The 16275-nt window shown below is 38.8% G+C and overlaps 2 protein-coding genes across 3 annotated transcripts in view; both read left to right on the top strand.

Annotated features, from left to right (window-relative positions):
• The window catches only part of Zfp91 (ZFP91 zinc finger protein, atypical E3 ubiquitin ligase), a 45183-nt gene extending 37278 nt beyond the window's left edge, over positions 1-7905 (top strand). For both annotated transcript variants that reach the window (XM_047516954.1, XM_047516953.1), the window contains exons 9-11: positions 1020-1134; positions 3772-3871; positions 4195-7905. In XM_047516954.1, coding sequence (XP_047372910.1) covers positions 1020-1134; positions 3772-3871; positions 4195-4705 — 726 coding nt within the window. In that variant the 3' untranslated portion in view covers positions 4706-7905. The remainder of the gene's footprint in view (positions 1-1019; positions 1135-3771; positions 3872-4194) is intronic.
• A 1707-nt stretch (positions 7906-9612) lies between these two features.
• Cntf (ciliary neurotrophic factor) lies at positions 9613-14941 on the top strand. Its single transcript, XM_047517070.1, has 2 exons — positions 9613-9828; positions 10995-14941. Exons 1-2 carry the CDS (start codon positions 9715-9717, stop codon positions 11478-11480), a joined length of 600 nt encoding a protein of 199 aa, XP_047373026.1. The 5' UTR covers positions 9613-9714; the 3' UTR covers positions 11481-14941.
• Positions 14942-16275: the final 1334 nt, after the last annotated feature.

The raw sequence follows: 16275 nt of genomic DNA, 5'->3' as shown, positions 1-16275 counted from the left end.
CACTGGGTTGAATCCTCAACACCACATCAAAATAATAAATAAATAAAGATTTTTTTTTTTTTTACCCTTGTAAAGTCTTCAATTCAAAGCAGTAATTTAAATCCAAACAAGAAGCCAAGACAGTGGGAATAGAGGGAATAGATGCAGAGGACAAATATGGGTCCTCAGAATTAAAATACATAAGGCAAATGTAATAACCTTCAACCCATTGTGTTTGTGTGTGTGTGTGTGTGTGTGTGTGTGTGTGTGTGTGTGTGTTGGTTTTGTTATTTTTAAAAAGGCAGCATAGAACCTGAGCCCAAGTGAGGGATTTTCTTCGAATCTTCAAATATTACAGGATTTCCCAAAGTGATATAAATAGTTGTGATAGAAAAGTTGATTGTAACAGCACACCAACACAGAGTAACAGATTTTATTTTAATGTGTTTCAGAAAAAAAGTGAATATTGCATGTCAAACCAGTGATTTCTTAGAGACTGTGCAGAATGAATATAAGATTTTAGTTTTTGTTTTTCCTCATTGAATAGTTGTTTTAAAATTGAGTTGTAGTATAGCTTATATTTAGGTCTAGAGAAAACATGAAAGTGAAAAACTGCTTAGGGAGTACATATTTGATGTTTAGCAGCAAGTATAACATGAGACTAGTCCCTATTTTGTATTATTCTATAATAATGATAGCTACTGTTCTTTTACTATACATCATTTGCTACACTAAATTATGTGAAATATGTTATCATATTCTCCTCAACAAAACTATAATTATCGTCTCCATTGTACAAATGAAAACTGGAATTTAAATATATGTCTCCTAAGATTACACTGTTTGTGAATGACAGATCCAAATTGGAACCCAGTTCTGTATATTTCATAGCCTCTGTTTTTAGCCATCTTACTGTACTACTTCCCCATCCATATATAAAACATTTGGTTTTCCTTTAGCACTTTATTTCTAACAGAAAAAAGAATATTTAAGAAATACTAATTTTTTATATACCTTTTAACTTTCTTTTAATGTTTTAGCATCACATTAAATACCAGCATTTGCTGAAGAAGAAATATGTATGTCCCCATCCCTCCTGTGGACGACTCTTCAGGCTCCAGAAACAACTTCTACGACATGCCAAACATCATACTGGTAATTTTTAGAAAAAGATTTTTATCAAGTATTTAGGTGAATTGTACTTTAGGCGTACAGATGCATAGTGATAAAATTTCTCTAGCAAGTCTTAAAAAAGTCTGCAGCCCTTTGACTTCTTTCAGAACTAGGATAATGATTTTTTTTGAGTATATATTCTATTTCAACTGTCGACTAACCACTTTATGTGTATTATTGCTAATATGTGTAACACCACTAAATTTAAACTTTTAGAGCTAAGAAAACAGATTTCACAGTATTATGGAATTTGCCTATGACCACCTACCTTATTTTTAGCAGAACTAGGACTTTTAAATTTTTCAAAGATATTTGTAGTATCTGTTACAAGGGGTAAAAATGGGGAATATTGGAGTGAAGCCTAGACAGTAAGGGGATGGCTTGTAATTTATGATTAACCATAAATAGCTCCTGGTACTTGTGCTACTGAAATCATAAAAGCTAGATTATTGGATTTGCATGCAAATTCTTGTTGGAACTATCAACACAAAAACAGAAGCTGACTGTAATATATATTATATATTATTATTGAGACAATAATATATATTATTATTGAGATTGACAATCTCAAAGAAGTGAAGCTTATAATGACAAATTGGGTCAGATATTAGTGGCATATAATACTAATGAGGTATTTCTCAGACACTTTATTATGATTTTGGAGGGTAAGACTAGGAATTGTAGAAATAAGTCCCCTCCCCAAGATTATACCAATTTGCATATTTTTATCTTCTCTTTTCTATAAAACATGACTTAGACATACTAATTTCCTTAATTTCTCCTAACTTTAAATTAAGATACCAGTATTACAGAATTATTGCAAGGATGACATGAGATGACATATAAAGTTGAGCTCAGTGCACAGATCTGGCATATGATAGACTTTTTCAAAACACTGAAATTGAATTTGGGTCTTACACTAAAATCTACAATCTTCACTTTATACCTTGTTTCTTTTTTGGGGGGGTGGCAGAGTTTACCTGGGATTGAACTCAGAGGCACTCAACCAATGAACCACATCCCCAGCCCTATTTTGTATTTTATTTCAAGTTGTGTCTCAGTGAGTTGCTGGAATTACTGACATGCGCCACCGTGCACGACTTTATACCACGTTTCTTGAGAGAAAATATCTTCACTCTGTATCTTAAATGTAATTTTTCTGCTCCTGCTGTCCCTGGTAATATTGTTATATCCAATAGGAAACCCGTTTCTGACAGCCAGTTTAGAATATTTTAGCTATCATAAGTGTAGTCTGAAAAAAACCTATTAATTCATTCTGTTCCATATGTTTATATTTAAACATTGTTTAATTTTAATGTGTCACTTTTCCCTTTGCAAATTAGTATATATGAACTCCCTTTGTAAATATAAATTATTTAGCAAATGGATGCCCTACCCAGATTTACCATGCCGTTATGGAGCAGGACAATTGGATGAGACCTTACTGAGGCTAAGAGTTGTCACCGTGTTAGGGTTTTGGGTTTTTTTGTTGTTTTGTTTTTTGCCTTCAGTGCTGGGTATTGCATAGCCTTGCATTTGCTAGAAAAGGTCTCTGCATTTTTAAACTTTGTGTATAGTGGTGGAACATAAACCAACCAACATTGGCATTACTTGGGTTTTTGTTAGCCATACAGAATCTCAGATCCTGTCTCAGACATGGGGAATCAGCATGTGCATTTAATAAGATTGCTAGGTGTTCCATATGCATGTTCAAACCTAAGAAAAGAATATGGCTCTTTTCCTATACTTGGTTTTAAAGTTATTTGGGAAGTAGTATTGGATTTAATTGACTATAATTCACCATTTAGCTTACATTCATATTTTCACTGTGACTGAATCCAGTAATTTTAAGTGGAGCAGAAAATGTAGTGAACATTAATTCAACAAATATATTTTTAGCACCTGTTTGTCCATTGGCTACCTAATCAAGTAGTAGAGAAATAAGTGCATTGTTCTTTTGCCACATCAATTTCACACCATATTACCAAATTCATCAAAAATGTTGGGGAAAGGGGAGTTATGCAGTAACAGAGGTAGTTAAATGGTGCAGAAGATGTAGGAGAATAAGGTCTAGAAATACAAGTACTGTTTACATATGTTTGAGAGAAATTTAAATTGTGGTAACATTTTTTTTAACCGGAAACAGATATAATTACTATTTTAGATATGGATCATTTTTTTCTTTTTTTGTGGGGCGGGTGGAGTGGCAAATTCTTTTTTTGCTTCTATTTTTGGTTTTCAAATGATAGAGTCTTAGATACATGGAGTAAACTTTTTGTCTTTCACAATTTTTTAAAAAAATGTTTTTAAAGAGTTTACATGGAAAATATAGTTGTTTACTTTCTAACCAGTTTAAGATCTGAAGTATTGATTCAGTTCTCATATTTCTGTGATTTTTTTATTTTTGATCCTTAGACCCCTGAATATATGGACTAAAAGATCAAAATAGCATATTTCTTTTTAAATTTTTATTTACTCAAAGTATTATATATTGAAAATAGCATTGAATTTACTCTAAATTGACCTACTTAATCACCTGCGCATTTATTGTGAACTACGGAAAATACTAATAGCGTGTCTAAAGGAAAGCTAACCACATTTTTTTTTTTTTCTTCTTAGATCAAAGGGATTATATCTGTGAGTATTGTGCCCGAGCCTTCAAGAGTTCCCACAATCTGGCAGTGCACCGGATGATTCACACTGGCGAGAAGCCATTACAGTGAGTATTTACTGGTGAACATCTGGATGAGAAGTGTGTGCACCCCACATGAATGTTTACCTCTTACACCTCACCTGCCACTTTTATTAGTTTTTATCAAACTAAAGAATGGGTATTGATTAGTGCAGCTACTTAATGACCTTTTTCTTTATTTCTCAAGTAAGCAGAAGAAAAAAATCATATTCAATTTTCACCTAGTTTCCAAATCCTTCACTAGCAGTATGTATTACTGATTATCTTATATATGCTCTGAATTCTCACCTGACCCTTGAATAAGAGCTTTGTTTCTGTTTAATCACACATTTCCTGTTCCACTCTCTTAGATGTGAGATCTGTGGATTTACTTGTCGACAAAAGGCATCCCTTAATTGGCACATGAAGAAGCATGATGCAGACTCCTTCTACCAGTTTTCTTGCAATATCTGTGGCAAAAAATTTGAGAAGAAGGACAGCGTAGTGGCACACAAAGCAAAAAGCCACCCTGAGGTGCTTATTGCAGAAGCTCTGGCTGCCAATGCAGGCGCCCTCATCACCAGCACAGATATCTTGGGCACTAACCCAGAGTCCCTGACACAACCTGCAGATGGTCAGGGTCTTCCTCTTCTTCCTGAGCCCTTGGGAAATTCAACTTCTGGAGAATGCCTGCTGCTAGAAGCTGAAGGGATGTCAAAGTCATACTGCAGTGGGACAGAACGGGTGAGCCTGATGGCTGATGGGAAGATCTTTGTGGGAAGTGGCAGCAGTGGGGGCACTGAAGGGCTGGTCATGAACTCGGATATACTCGGTGCTACCACAGAGGTTCTGATTGAAGATTCAGACTCTACTGGACCTTAGTGGAAAGGAAGACTTTGGACACTGGGACAGTTCAGACTTTGTATTTAAAAGATAAAAAGAACAAAAAAAAAAAAAAAAAAATTTAAAGCATTTAAAATCTAGTAAAATAACTGAAGGGCCTGCTCTTTCCATTGTGGATCACAGCACACACACCCCATCCCCATCCCAGGAACTCCCTCTGATCTCCCTCTTATAAAATTGATGTTGCCTTTAACAGAAAGGTAGACAAAAAAGCAGCAGCAGCGGTTCATAAAGTGAGGGTTATCCTCATACTCGGTTCCAGCCAGCAGCAGGCTTCTGCTCATTGGCAGATCCCCCTTCCAACCCGTAACTCTGATGTGCTCTGGATCAGCTTTTCACTCAATAGTATACTACTGTCTTTAAATCCTTTCTTCTCCAATGCTGCTCTATGGTTCTGGCTTCTACCCACTGCAGCACACTTATCCTCAAGTACTATATGATTCTAATCTCTGGAGGCTGGCAGCTTGACTTGGCACTTTAGGGCCCCTTAACAGGATGTGCTGTTAAAAAAACAGCACGCTTCTCACCCCTCTTCCTCCATTCCCCACTGGGTTTTGGAAAGGAAGGATACATGTGGACCACCTCCCTCCTCTTTGATCCCAGCACCTCATTCCTCCTCCCAAACCTTCATATGGCTCTTAATGGTGCTTACTTGCTTGGAAGCAGGCTCCCAAGAGGGAGGGGGCTGCCCTTTACACAGTCTTCTTGACTGTAAGACAGGGCTGTGTATTAGTGAGACAGTGAGAAAAGTCCCAGGCTAATGGCAGAAATTTGCACTTTGAACATGTGTGTTTTTGTGTTGTGGAACCTGAGATTCCTTATTTATTAATGGAAAGTCTGATTTTTTTGTGGGGGGGGAGGGTCTTCGTTGCTATATTTTGTGGGGCTGGGAGAGATTAGATTATTCTGACATGGGATCCTTTCCACAAGAGGTACTTTGAAGGCAAGGCATAGGGTTGAAGAAGCACAGCCAGCCTCTAAAATCATAGCTCTCCAGTGGCCTTTAAAGAAAGCTGGTCCTCAGCACTAACAAAATCACTACAATAGCCTAGTGCTTTTTTTGAAAGCCTTCTTAGGGAAGGATATAGGTTTGTGGTAACCAGTGTGCTCTTTGAGCTTTTAAGAGCATAGAGATTTAGAAATTTTGAGAGGATGAGGAGGGTTCTTCAGGTCTGAATTAGAGATATGAGATTTTTTTTTCTCGTGAATTTCTTTTTTGTCCCCATCATTTCCTTACATATATCACCCTTCTTACCTATTGGTTGTTTTGGTTTCTTTTTTGTTTTTTGCTTTTTATTATTGGTTCATGGCAGCTCCCTATTAGCAAAGGACACTGTTAGTGAAAGAACCACGTCTAAGAGTCCTAAGTAAGTCAAAGAAAGCTGCTGATTTGTTTCTCTTTTAGTAACAAAATCAGAAAAGACTTCAGTAGACAAAGTTAGGCTATGTAATAATGGCTTTGGCTTTCACCTGAAAGTCTGGGAATTACCTCTTCCCTTTGAGAGTAGATTTTCATGGGGTGCGGATTGCTTGTTACTGAACAGTAACTCTCAGAAGACTAAAAACTTATTTTGACTCATTTTTAGACAATTAGAAGGGCAGTTCCTATCCTGCGTACCTCAGAAGCCAGAACTGAAGACTTAACCCTATTTGTTTATTGTCAGAAATGTGTAATGGTTGTTGGAAAGAATGAAGTTTTGCTGAGAACAAAATAAGGAACAACTTGTTTTTCACAAACACTAAAACTACCAAGTTTTTTGATTTTCTCTTTGATTTGTTTTTTTTCAAAAAGGGGGGTAACAATGTCATCTCTGAAAGAGGCTTACTGTACACCCACTAGTGTCAGTGGTTGGGATGCCAGGGAATAGGGAGTGAGACACCTACAGTAAATAATCTTAAATGCACTATTGTTTCTTTTCAAAGTGTTGCAGATCTGCCATCTCTCCAATGTGAGGGTAGAACATAGAATAAGGATAGAAGGGATGCAGAATATGCTTCCCTGCCTACAGTGAGGGGTTTGCAGTTTAATTGGTATGTTGAGTAGATTTGAAAATACTGAGATGGATTGAATGGGTCTACAACAAAGTTCTGTCTTGTACTCTTATTAACTAGCATCTGTATCCTACACTTACCTTTTGTCTTGGTCACACCTAGGCTTTGTCTTCATAAACTTCACTTGCACTGTTAGTCATCAGATATTTTAGCACCTACACAGAAGCAAACTGCATCAAGGAGGGCAAAGTCCTCTCTCTGGGATGGGGAATACATTCTCCTTTGTATCACACTCCCCTCCCCATAAAAAGTAACTAGTTAGTTCAAATTAGAAACTCCTGTCCTTTCCCTTTGTTGAGGGTGGGGGTCCTCTTTCACAGCTACTATTTGCTGACAATAAATTATTGTAGCAGTTTGCAATAAATTTTAAAATATTTTTCATGAAGTTTATATTTTTTCCTTTGGAGAAAGGAATGCTAGCATAGTAGAGAGTCTATATAAGTAAACTATCTAAGCCCCATTTACGTTCTGCTCCCCCTGCCTTTGTTTGTTTCTTTGTCTTTCCAAGGAGCTCTTTTAATCTTGAAAATCTGTACTTCATACTCTTATTAGTCTGATTTTATTCCCTCTTTAATAATTTGCCACATCATATCTCCAGTTTGAACTGGCATTTCTGAATTCTGATAATGTCATTGAGATGTCACTATTCAGTATTTCTGGAAAATGTACTTCCCCCTTGTTTGTGATTGCCCAGGGTTATTTTGAACAATTAGACTCTTAATATGTTTCAGAAGTTTAGAGTGACACTGGCTGGGAATACTGGGAATAAAGAAAATTATTTAGATATAGAAAGCGTCCACATAGAGCACTTGAACCTCCTTTGTACCTGTTTGGAGGGAAAAAAATCGTAAAATATACTACCATCCTAAATAAGGTTATTACAGTCTCATTGTTTGCAGTACCATTTTTTCCTCCTGTCTTTCCCATTTTCCAATGTACTCAAGAAAATTGAAAAATTGTAATGGATCAATTGAAAAATATTTTATTTCCTGAAAGCCTTTTTTGCCTATTGTAATGTGCAGGACCCTTCTCCTTTGATGAGAGAGATGGGTAGTTAAGTTACCTGACTCTAGGTTGAAAAGGTTGTGTAAAAAGAAATTATAATAAAAGGGATACTTTGCTTTTCAGATCCTTGTTTTCTCTTCACCTAGGTAAGGCATACCCACAACAAGTATGTAAAGAAGAAAAATAAAAGTCCTCCTGGAAGCAACTTGTCTTCCTTGGTTGTACTGAGTTAACAGTCATCCTATGGGTGAAACAACTGCTGTTAAATGAGAAAACTGGGTGCTCTCGGCACATTTCATATGCAGCGTGCCATTGTTTGCTAGTACCAACTGATTGCTCTTGTTGAGAATCGGGTACTTAATATTTGACTCAGTTTAGCTCTTGATTTTTAATGCTGGGATGCCATGCGATTCTGTGATCAACAGATTTAGAAACCTCTTTGATATTTGAATAACTATCCACTAGAAAAAGTAGCCCTGTTGATCTAATAGAGGGGACATTAAGGGCGCTGTGAGATGATTGCACTCTGATAATGATAAAACCTTACAGCATTTTGTGTCAGTGCTTCTTGACAAAACCAAACATCCATATGGAGCCCTAACTAACCAGACACAAAACTATAATCTCTACCTTCTTAAAAGTGCCTCTAGAACAGCTTGCTTGCCTCATATTTTTCCCCTTACATCCCTGTTTATTGTTAATCTGTGTAAATTTGCTCCAGAAATGGAGTGCATTTTAACTGACTGGCAACGTCTATGGTATGAAATAGTGGAAACTAATCAATCCACTTGGGAATGAAACTTGCAGACTGTCTAGTTGGCTTCATCCCGAGTTTAAATGCAATAGAATGACCACTCTTGAAGCACCTTTTGAGTCTTTTGTCCTCATTTCAAAGCCCAGCACATTCTCTTTTTTTGTTAAGCATGTGGTATGACTGGGACAGGGAAGAAATAGAGCTTGTTGTCACTTGAGTGAGGCTGCCTAAGAAATGTTACCAAGTTGGGGTTGGGTATTTCCTTTGAGAGAGAACAGGCCTAAACAGTACTTTCTACATCTGTAGCTACCAGGAAGTAACCATGTTTAAGATTAGATATACTTCCTTGGTTGATTTTTTAATCAAGTATAAATTAAATTAACTTTAAAAAAAATTAACCAAAAAGATCAGAGTGAAAAGATGCTGCATTTTTAAAGTACCTATTTCACATTACCTTTCCTTGCACAAAATGTGGACTGCCTATATAAGAATTGGAAAGTTGGTGGAACCAAAGACCTCTACATAAATTTCAATCTAGTTTATTGGATTTTGTGCACATTATTTAATTTCTTAAAGCTTAAGTTTCATAGGGCAGCTAATATTTACCCTAGAATTATTCTAAGGATCAATGAAGTTGTTTTAAAGCCTTTAGCAGAGTGTCTAACCCATGGTAGGTGTTTAATAAATGGCATTTACATCAATACTAATATTTTTGACCACTTCTGCAGGCCAAGAAAAGAAAAGACATGAGGAACATAAGGGAGGAGGATGATATAGTGAACTGATTTTATATGTATAAAATAGATTACATTAGGCAGGGATGTCATGAGGATTAGTGGGATAGTGACCTTGTTGCTAAGTACATAAGCAAAACAATGACATAAAAACAAGTGTGCTGAGTACTGAGTGGAGGAGAGATGGAGGCAGACGCTGCAGGGAGAGGAAAAAAAAAAAAAAAGAGCTGATTAAAAGGGCCCTTTGATTCCACAGGCACAAAAATCCACAGCCAGGAATTTGCTGCCACCTCTGAGTCAGGCAGGGGGTGGGGGTGGGGTGGGGGTGTACAATCCCATTAGAGAATGCCCAGTGGATTTAGTCTGTGAGAGTCACATTTCTTATTTGGACCAGTGTAGACAGAAACAAACCCAGTTCACTTGTTTCCTGGGACAGTTAGGGGATGGCTTTCGCAGAGCATTCACCACGGACCCCTCGCCGCCGGGACCTCTGTAGCCGCTCCATCTGGCTAGCAAGGAAGATTCGTTCAGACCTGACTGCTCTCACGGAATCTTATGTAAGTCATCTATTTTCCTGTCATCTCTTCTGACCCGGCTCCTTACCATCACATTACAGCCCACAACCAAGTATGAGAGCCCGAGTCACAGCCACTCGTGTATCGCACGCTTGTCACTTGACATGGCCCTTTCTCTGAGGAAACTCACGTGAGCTTACTGCCTTCTCCCATCATGATGCTTAGGAAACATGGTCCTGGGATGAGAAAATACGTAGGTAGGATTGTCTCTCTTGGAGGCTATTTCTGATTTTCCTATATTCTGAATTCTACCAGAGTAGATTAACCATGGGCCATCTAAGTTTAGGTACTTCACAGGCATTGTTCTAAATTTTTGAGCCATGTAAGTCAAAGAGGTTCATATGATTTGGTGAAAAAGCATTATGAATATGGGGGAAATTTTTAAATCCAAGCATAATAGCCACCCGCTTTTTAGTATTACACATCCAAAGTGTCTTTGTATCTGAGTAAAATAATAGCCTAAACTATCAAAATAGACCCCTGGAAGACTCTTTGGAGACTTACGGAATCGTTGGATTCTAAAGGAGCTAACTTCTGGGCTGGTTTTCTGATAGAGGGAATTGTTACCAGTCTGCACCTAAGGCATACCATGGAAATACCCCAGACCCTGTGGAAAGTTCTGGATTTTTGTTCTTTGAGAATTGGTATATCTTTGAACAACCTTGTCAGTTAGAAATTACACTCTGATTACCTTTTATTTTGAAAAATTAATTCCTGTTAGATTTTTTTGAAGAATCGATCTCTCCATTCAGAGTGGACAGTGGTGATAAGAAGGTTAGAGAAATTCTACAATAGCTACTTTAGAATTTCTTAGATTTGGCCAGTGTCTTCATGTATGTTTAAAATAATTAAACTTCACTATGATTAAATATTTCAGTTTCCAGGAAAGAGTCTGAAATGGAAAAAAAATTTTTTCTAGCATATTTCACCAGTTAGAACTTAATGAAAACAAAACTTTTCCAGGTTTTCCATATAGAATCTTCTAAAGTCCAGTCATGGATCCCAAGTAGAGTTTCTGTTCTAGACATTTTATTTTCTTTACAACTTGGATCCTTGACCAGTAAGGTGAATGAGATTTTATATGTGATTTAAGTAATGACGTTGAGGTGATCACAGAAGAGTGTCATGTTTCCTATGTCCTTGGGCAGGTGAAGCATCAGGGCCTGAGCAAGAATGTCAACCTGGACTCTGTGGATGGTGTGCCAGTGGCAAGCACTGATCAGTGGAGCGAGCTGACGGAGGCAGAGAGACTCCAAGAGAACCTCCAAGCTTACCGTACCTTCCATGTTATGTTGGCCAGGCTTTTAGAAGACCAGCAGGTGCATTTTACCCCAACCCAAGGTGACTTCCATCAAGCCATACACACCATTCTGCTTCAAGTTTCTGCCTTCGCCTACCAGCTAGAGGAGTTAATGGTGCTCCTGGAACACAAGATCCCCCCAAATGAGTCTGACAGGATGCCTGCTGTTGGAGATGGTGGCCTCTTTGAGAAGAAGCTATGGGGCCTAAAGGTGCTGCAGGAGCTTTCACAATGGACTGTGAGGTCCATCCACGACCTTCGTGTCATTTCTTCTCATCAGATGGGGATCCCAGCACATGAGAGCCAAAATGTTGCTAAGGACAAGAAAATGTAGCAGTTAGCTTTCTCTCTCTTCCTTGCTGTCTGTTTGGATGGAATGTGCATAGTTTTCTGGGGCCTCATTTTCCCACCTTAAGTTTTTGAAAACCTTTTAAGACCACAAGCATTTCCATGAGGTAGAGTCAGAGACATGGACAGATGGGCATAGAGGTTTATTTAGCTTGGGGTGTGGAGGTGTGCACATGTGTGTCTGTGTGGGAGGGGGTGTGAGACAGTGGGAGCAGGGGTAACATCCTTCCACCTTAGCGCTCTAACCGTTCTACCACTAAATAACCTTTGCCGTCATTTAACAGCATTACAGACAGAAGAGAGAAGTATCTTAAACTCTAGTTATGGATGACTTCTGAGAAGACTGAACCAGTGAATTGAAGATTATGGACTCTATAGTCATTCATACTCTTAGATAATAAAAGTAATAATAGCTGTATTGAGGCAGTGTGCCAGCGGTTTTATCTATGTGATGTATAACCTGTACAGCAACTTGTGAGGAAGATGGTGTTATTCCTCTCTGGCAGATGAGAAAACAAGCTCAGAGACAGTTAAGGTCGTGCAGTGCCAAGTGACATGCTAAGCTCGAACCCAGATCCTCACTGTAAAGCCCATGTACTCTTCACGTTAGAGTCCTGATTATGAAACTCTAGCACTGCACCTCAGTCTCAGAGAGTTGGAAGATGTATCATCTATACAGTCTATCCTCTACACTCAGAAAGCCTTTATACATTATCATAAGTCAGCATCAAAATTTAGTGTTAATGGTAATATTTGTTGCCCATACTTGGCAAAGAAGGGAACAGCTAAAGATCTTAGGATTCCATTTGAGAGAAGATGAGGCCCACAAAACTTCTGAACCTTGAAAGTTGGACATGTGCAGAATACAGCATGGTTGAAAGTGTTTACTAATATTCTTGGGTATTGGGTCGGGCACAGCTTACAGCAGGTCGCCTCACATTTACTGTAATCAACAATCCAGTGATAGAGACCCAAGCATTTGTAGATGATGGGTGGAATTCTACCCAAGTTAAAAAGTCACAGGACCATCACTTCACATTCTCTGAACTTAGTCATGAGGAGAGGGTGAGGCCCACTTTTCCCCCAGTAATGCCAGAGAATCTACAACAATATACAACAAAGCCCCCAGGGTATGAAGAGCCAGGACGTATGGACACCAACGGAAAAGGCCCGAGTTCTATGGTGCACATGTGTTAGCTTATACTTAACCTGTCATTAAAATCCAAGATCTTAGATTGGGGACCTCAATTTAATTAAGGTGTCTTTACTCTCTAAGTGAACCATGAGTTGAAGGGTCCAACTCCCATAGGTCGCTTGAGATGAGGATGGGTGACTTGACTTGTATCCTTCCCCACATGGGTTCATGTCCAAATTCCATGAAGTAAATGTTGCAATGGTTCAAGGGAAGTAAGGCTCTGCCTTCTACAATGCACTTAGGGAAATACAGTGTGTTCATATATGTGAGAGATCAGTGGTAGGTTGGAATTATAAGGCCTGGGTTTAAATATTGGGGAATTCAGTTCCCAGGAGGAAACAGGAATTGTGTCACAGAGGTTGGCAGAGTACAAAATAGGGGGAAATCACGAAGAAGGAAACAGAAGAGTTGGCTGCTAGAAAAAAGGTTGGGCAACAATCTACATCTGGGCCGGGCTGCCAACGGAGGCATGTTCGGTTTTATTTCATTTGTGATTTAGGTACAAACACAGTGTTTCCCAAACACTACTCATTTCATTCAAGCTTTTCCTTATTTAAATGGCATTTTCAACTAGCAATATATCTGCTTACTAATGTACAGCTCTTAGATTTATGTAGCTGATCCATTTGTTTAATAAAGGTGTGAACAAATTTTCTTTATGGGGGAATAACTGATCATGAACTTTCTGGATATAAAATGAGTGACCCTTCTCCAAGCGTTTTTATTTATGTTCAGCAGATGTGGCAGTGTGGACATCTACAGAAGTGTCAGAAATCAACAGAGTTAGCTTAAGCTCTGCCCAGTGGCCTGTGGAGGAATATTTATGTATAAGAGGCAGATTTGAAATGGCAGAGGGTCCAGGGAAGATACACTTTAACCATCTGAGAACACAGCGGGCTTCTACACTTCCTCTCGCAGGAGCAGCAAATCTTTACCAAGTGCATTCCCAGCACTGTACTAAGAGTTGGGTGTTAGTTTCTCCTTCAAGAAACATTCATATACCTGAAGAGAAGCATCAGGAAACCCCTTAGAAAAAAGACAAAGGAAAAATGAGTACTTAGCCATGTAACAAAAACAAACACATATGAGATCTGAACGTGTAAGCATTGCATCATGTTTACCTGAAATGTATAAGTCAAATTGAATAACGTACTGACAACAGGCCATTGGTGGTGGTTCTAGGCATGTGTTTCATGATGCTGGTAAGAGATCTTGACCACACTGCAGAAATACATGGGTTTAAGGATCCATAACCCAAAAGAGATTTTTGTTCTTTAGATCTTATTTCCTTGCTTCTTACATCTCTATATGGATAAAATATCTGGGAAAATCATATAACTGTATAGAGTTACAGTTCTGAGATACATTAAATTTAGCTCCAAGCCCCTAATCCCACAGCCTCCAGAAAAGTCATCTCTGCAGGGAGAGATTATATTTTTGAGTCCATTGAGGAATTGCATGGATCATAGTTGATAAATTTTTCTTACTTTCAAAGGGCCATTTGAGACAGGCTTGCAAAATGAGCACAAACTTGAAGGCCAAGCATTGAATAACATTAGTTTTAAGATAATAAGTTTCAAGGGAAGTGAGAGTTTTAATAAAAGTGGAAAACCACAGCTCTGGTGTTGCTGTTATTTTGGGCTGCTATGGATGAAAGCCCAATGGATGACTCACTGTGACCACTGGTCATCTAGGGAGCGAGCAAGTATTTCAGGGAGGTATATCTGAAAAGTGACTTAGATTGACTTCTGTTTGTGAATCCCCAGCTCCTCGTTGGGTACCTAAGTATTGTCTGTCTCTATAAAGGGACAAAACAAAGATGTAGGAAGGAATTGGTGAAGAGGAAGGGGCAGGAATAGAATTTGGACTTGACTTCAGTTGGTTTATTGGGTTTGTATGATACCACTGTGGTGGTTAGTCCAGGGCATTTTGTCAAAGGAACAATTTGGCCTCCTGCCTCATCCCACCCTCCACCTCAAGCCTCAGACCCCAAAATGAACCCCCTGAATGTTGGAGCCTTAAAAAAGTGAAAAGTGGTAAAGATTGATCTCAGCATAAAAACTTCAACAGAACTGTGAGGACTACAGATAAAAACAGCAAAAAGATAATTTGACCTTTTGATGAAATGTGTGTGAAGTGTGAGATAAAGCCTGTGGGCTTGTAATTCTTAACATAAAATATATATCTTGAGCCAATCTATTTTTGGCACATGGGAAACAAAAGATACAAGAATGGCTAACAATAAAGTTCTCTTCTCAGCAAGACCGTGAGTAGCTTCTTTTATTTCTGTGTCTTTGGATGAACAAGGGGAATTTCAAGTGATTTCAACATTGGATGAAATGTAATCCTCCCAGGCAGGGCCAGGCTCAGTGAAGCGTGCTGGGTAAATCTCCACGATGCCAGGCCACTGGGCAAAACTCCCAGGCCCAGTCAACCTAGAAAAGGTTGTTGCCCCTATGCCACCAGGCCAATGCTGCTTTTCCTTCTGGGTATGTAGCCCTATCAGCTAGCCTGCAAATGAGGATGATTTCCTTGTACATAGTTTAATTTCAAATATTTTACCCCCAGTCAAATCAAACCTTTGACTGAAAAAGGAGGCCCCTGCATGGCCCATGTCTTCTTAATTCAGAAATAGAAAAAGTAAGTTGTGGAAAACCACATAGGAGAAAATTTGGAAAATTACTGAGCGATTCTGCATTTATTTACCACATCAGGTGGTAAATATGCCATTTAATCATTTGAGATACTACCTCCCCCAGATGAGGGAAATGACAATGAGCATCCATTTGCCCAAATGCTTTCCTCCAGTATTTGACAGAGTGAAGTTCTAATACTGGCTTCAAAGTTCACCTCATGCCTTGGGACACCTAATAAACAAGATCATCTTATTCTAAAATCCATTCTCCATCTCAGTAATTCACTGTTCCTTGGATAAAGACAGTACAGACTTGCGTTAAATCTCGCTCTGTAAGAAAGCCTATGTAGGTTTCCAAAGTGGGACAGGTCACTCTTTCTGAGCTTCCTCCTTCATGAGATGGAAATAATGACAATTAGATTCTCAAGTTGTTAAGTAGTTCAAGTTGAGTATCTGAAACCACTTGTAAATGACATACAAACATCAAGTATATTTTATGCCTCAAGTAACTTGGATTCATGTTAGACTGGATTGAGGAGTGAGCTCTGTAAATTTCTCAGAGAATGCCATTTGCTTCCTGGGGTGGATCTGGCCATAGCCTAGCCTTGGCCTTTTGGCCTTTGGCCAGGGAAGGCTGACACACTCTCACAGTATCCAGGAATATCTCCCTCCTTGGAAAGCTGAGACCCAGGCTGTTCACTAAACCAAAAAGATGGCTTTCACGGGAGGTAGGGTCAGACAAGTCCTGGGGAAGCCTGGCAGGATCTAGCGGGGGACCAAGGAAACAAGCAAACCAAGGTGCCACTCAGGCAAAGCACATGTTTAGACCTAGAATTATCCCGCCATGTACTCACACCCTCCACTTAATACAGGAAGGAACACAAACTTCATTTAGTTCAATTTCTTCATAAATAGCACATGAGGAATCCAAAGAGGCTGGAAATCTGCCCA

This window comes from Sciurus carolinensis, chromosome 11 (assembly GCF_902686445.1).
Source record: "Sciurus carolinensis chromosome 11, mSciCar1.2, whole genome shotgun sequence".
Classification (NCBI taxonomy): domain Eukaryota; kingdom Metazoa; phylum Chordata; class Mammalia; order Rodentia; family Sciuridae; genus Sciurus; species Sciurus carolinensis.
The sequence above is the reverse complement of the archived record's forward strand: the minus strand, read 5'-3'. Positions and strand labels throughout refer to the sequence as shown.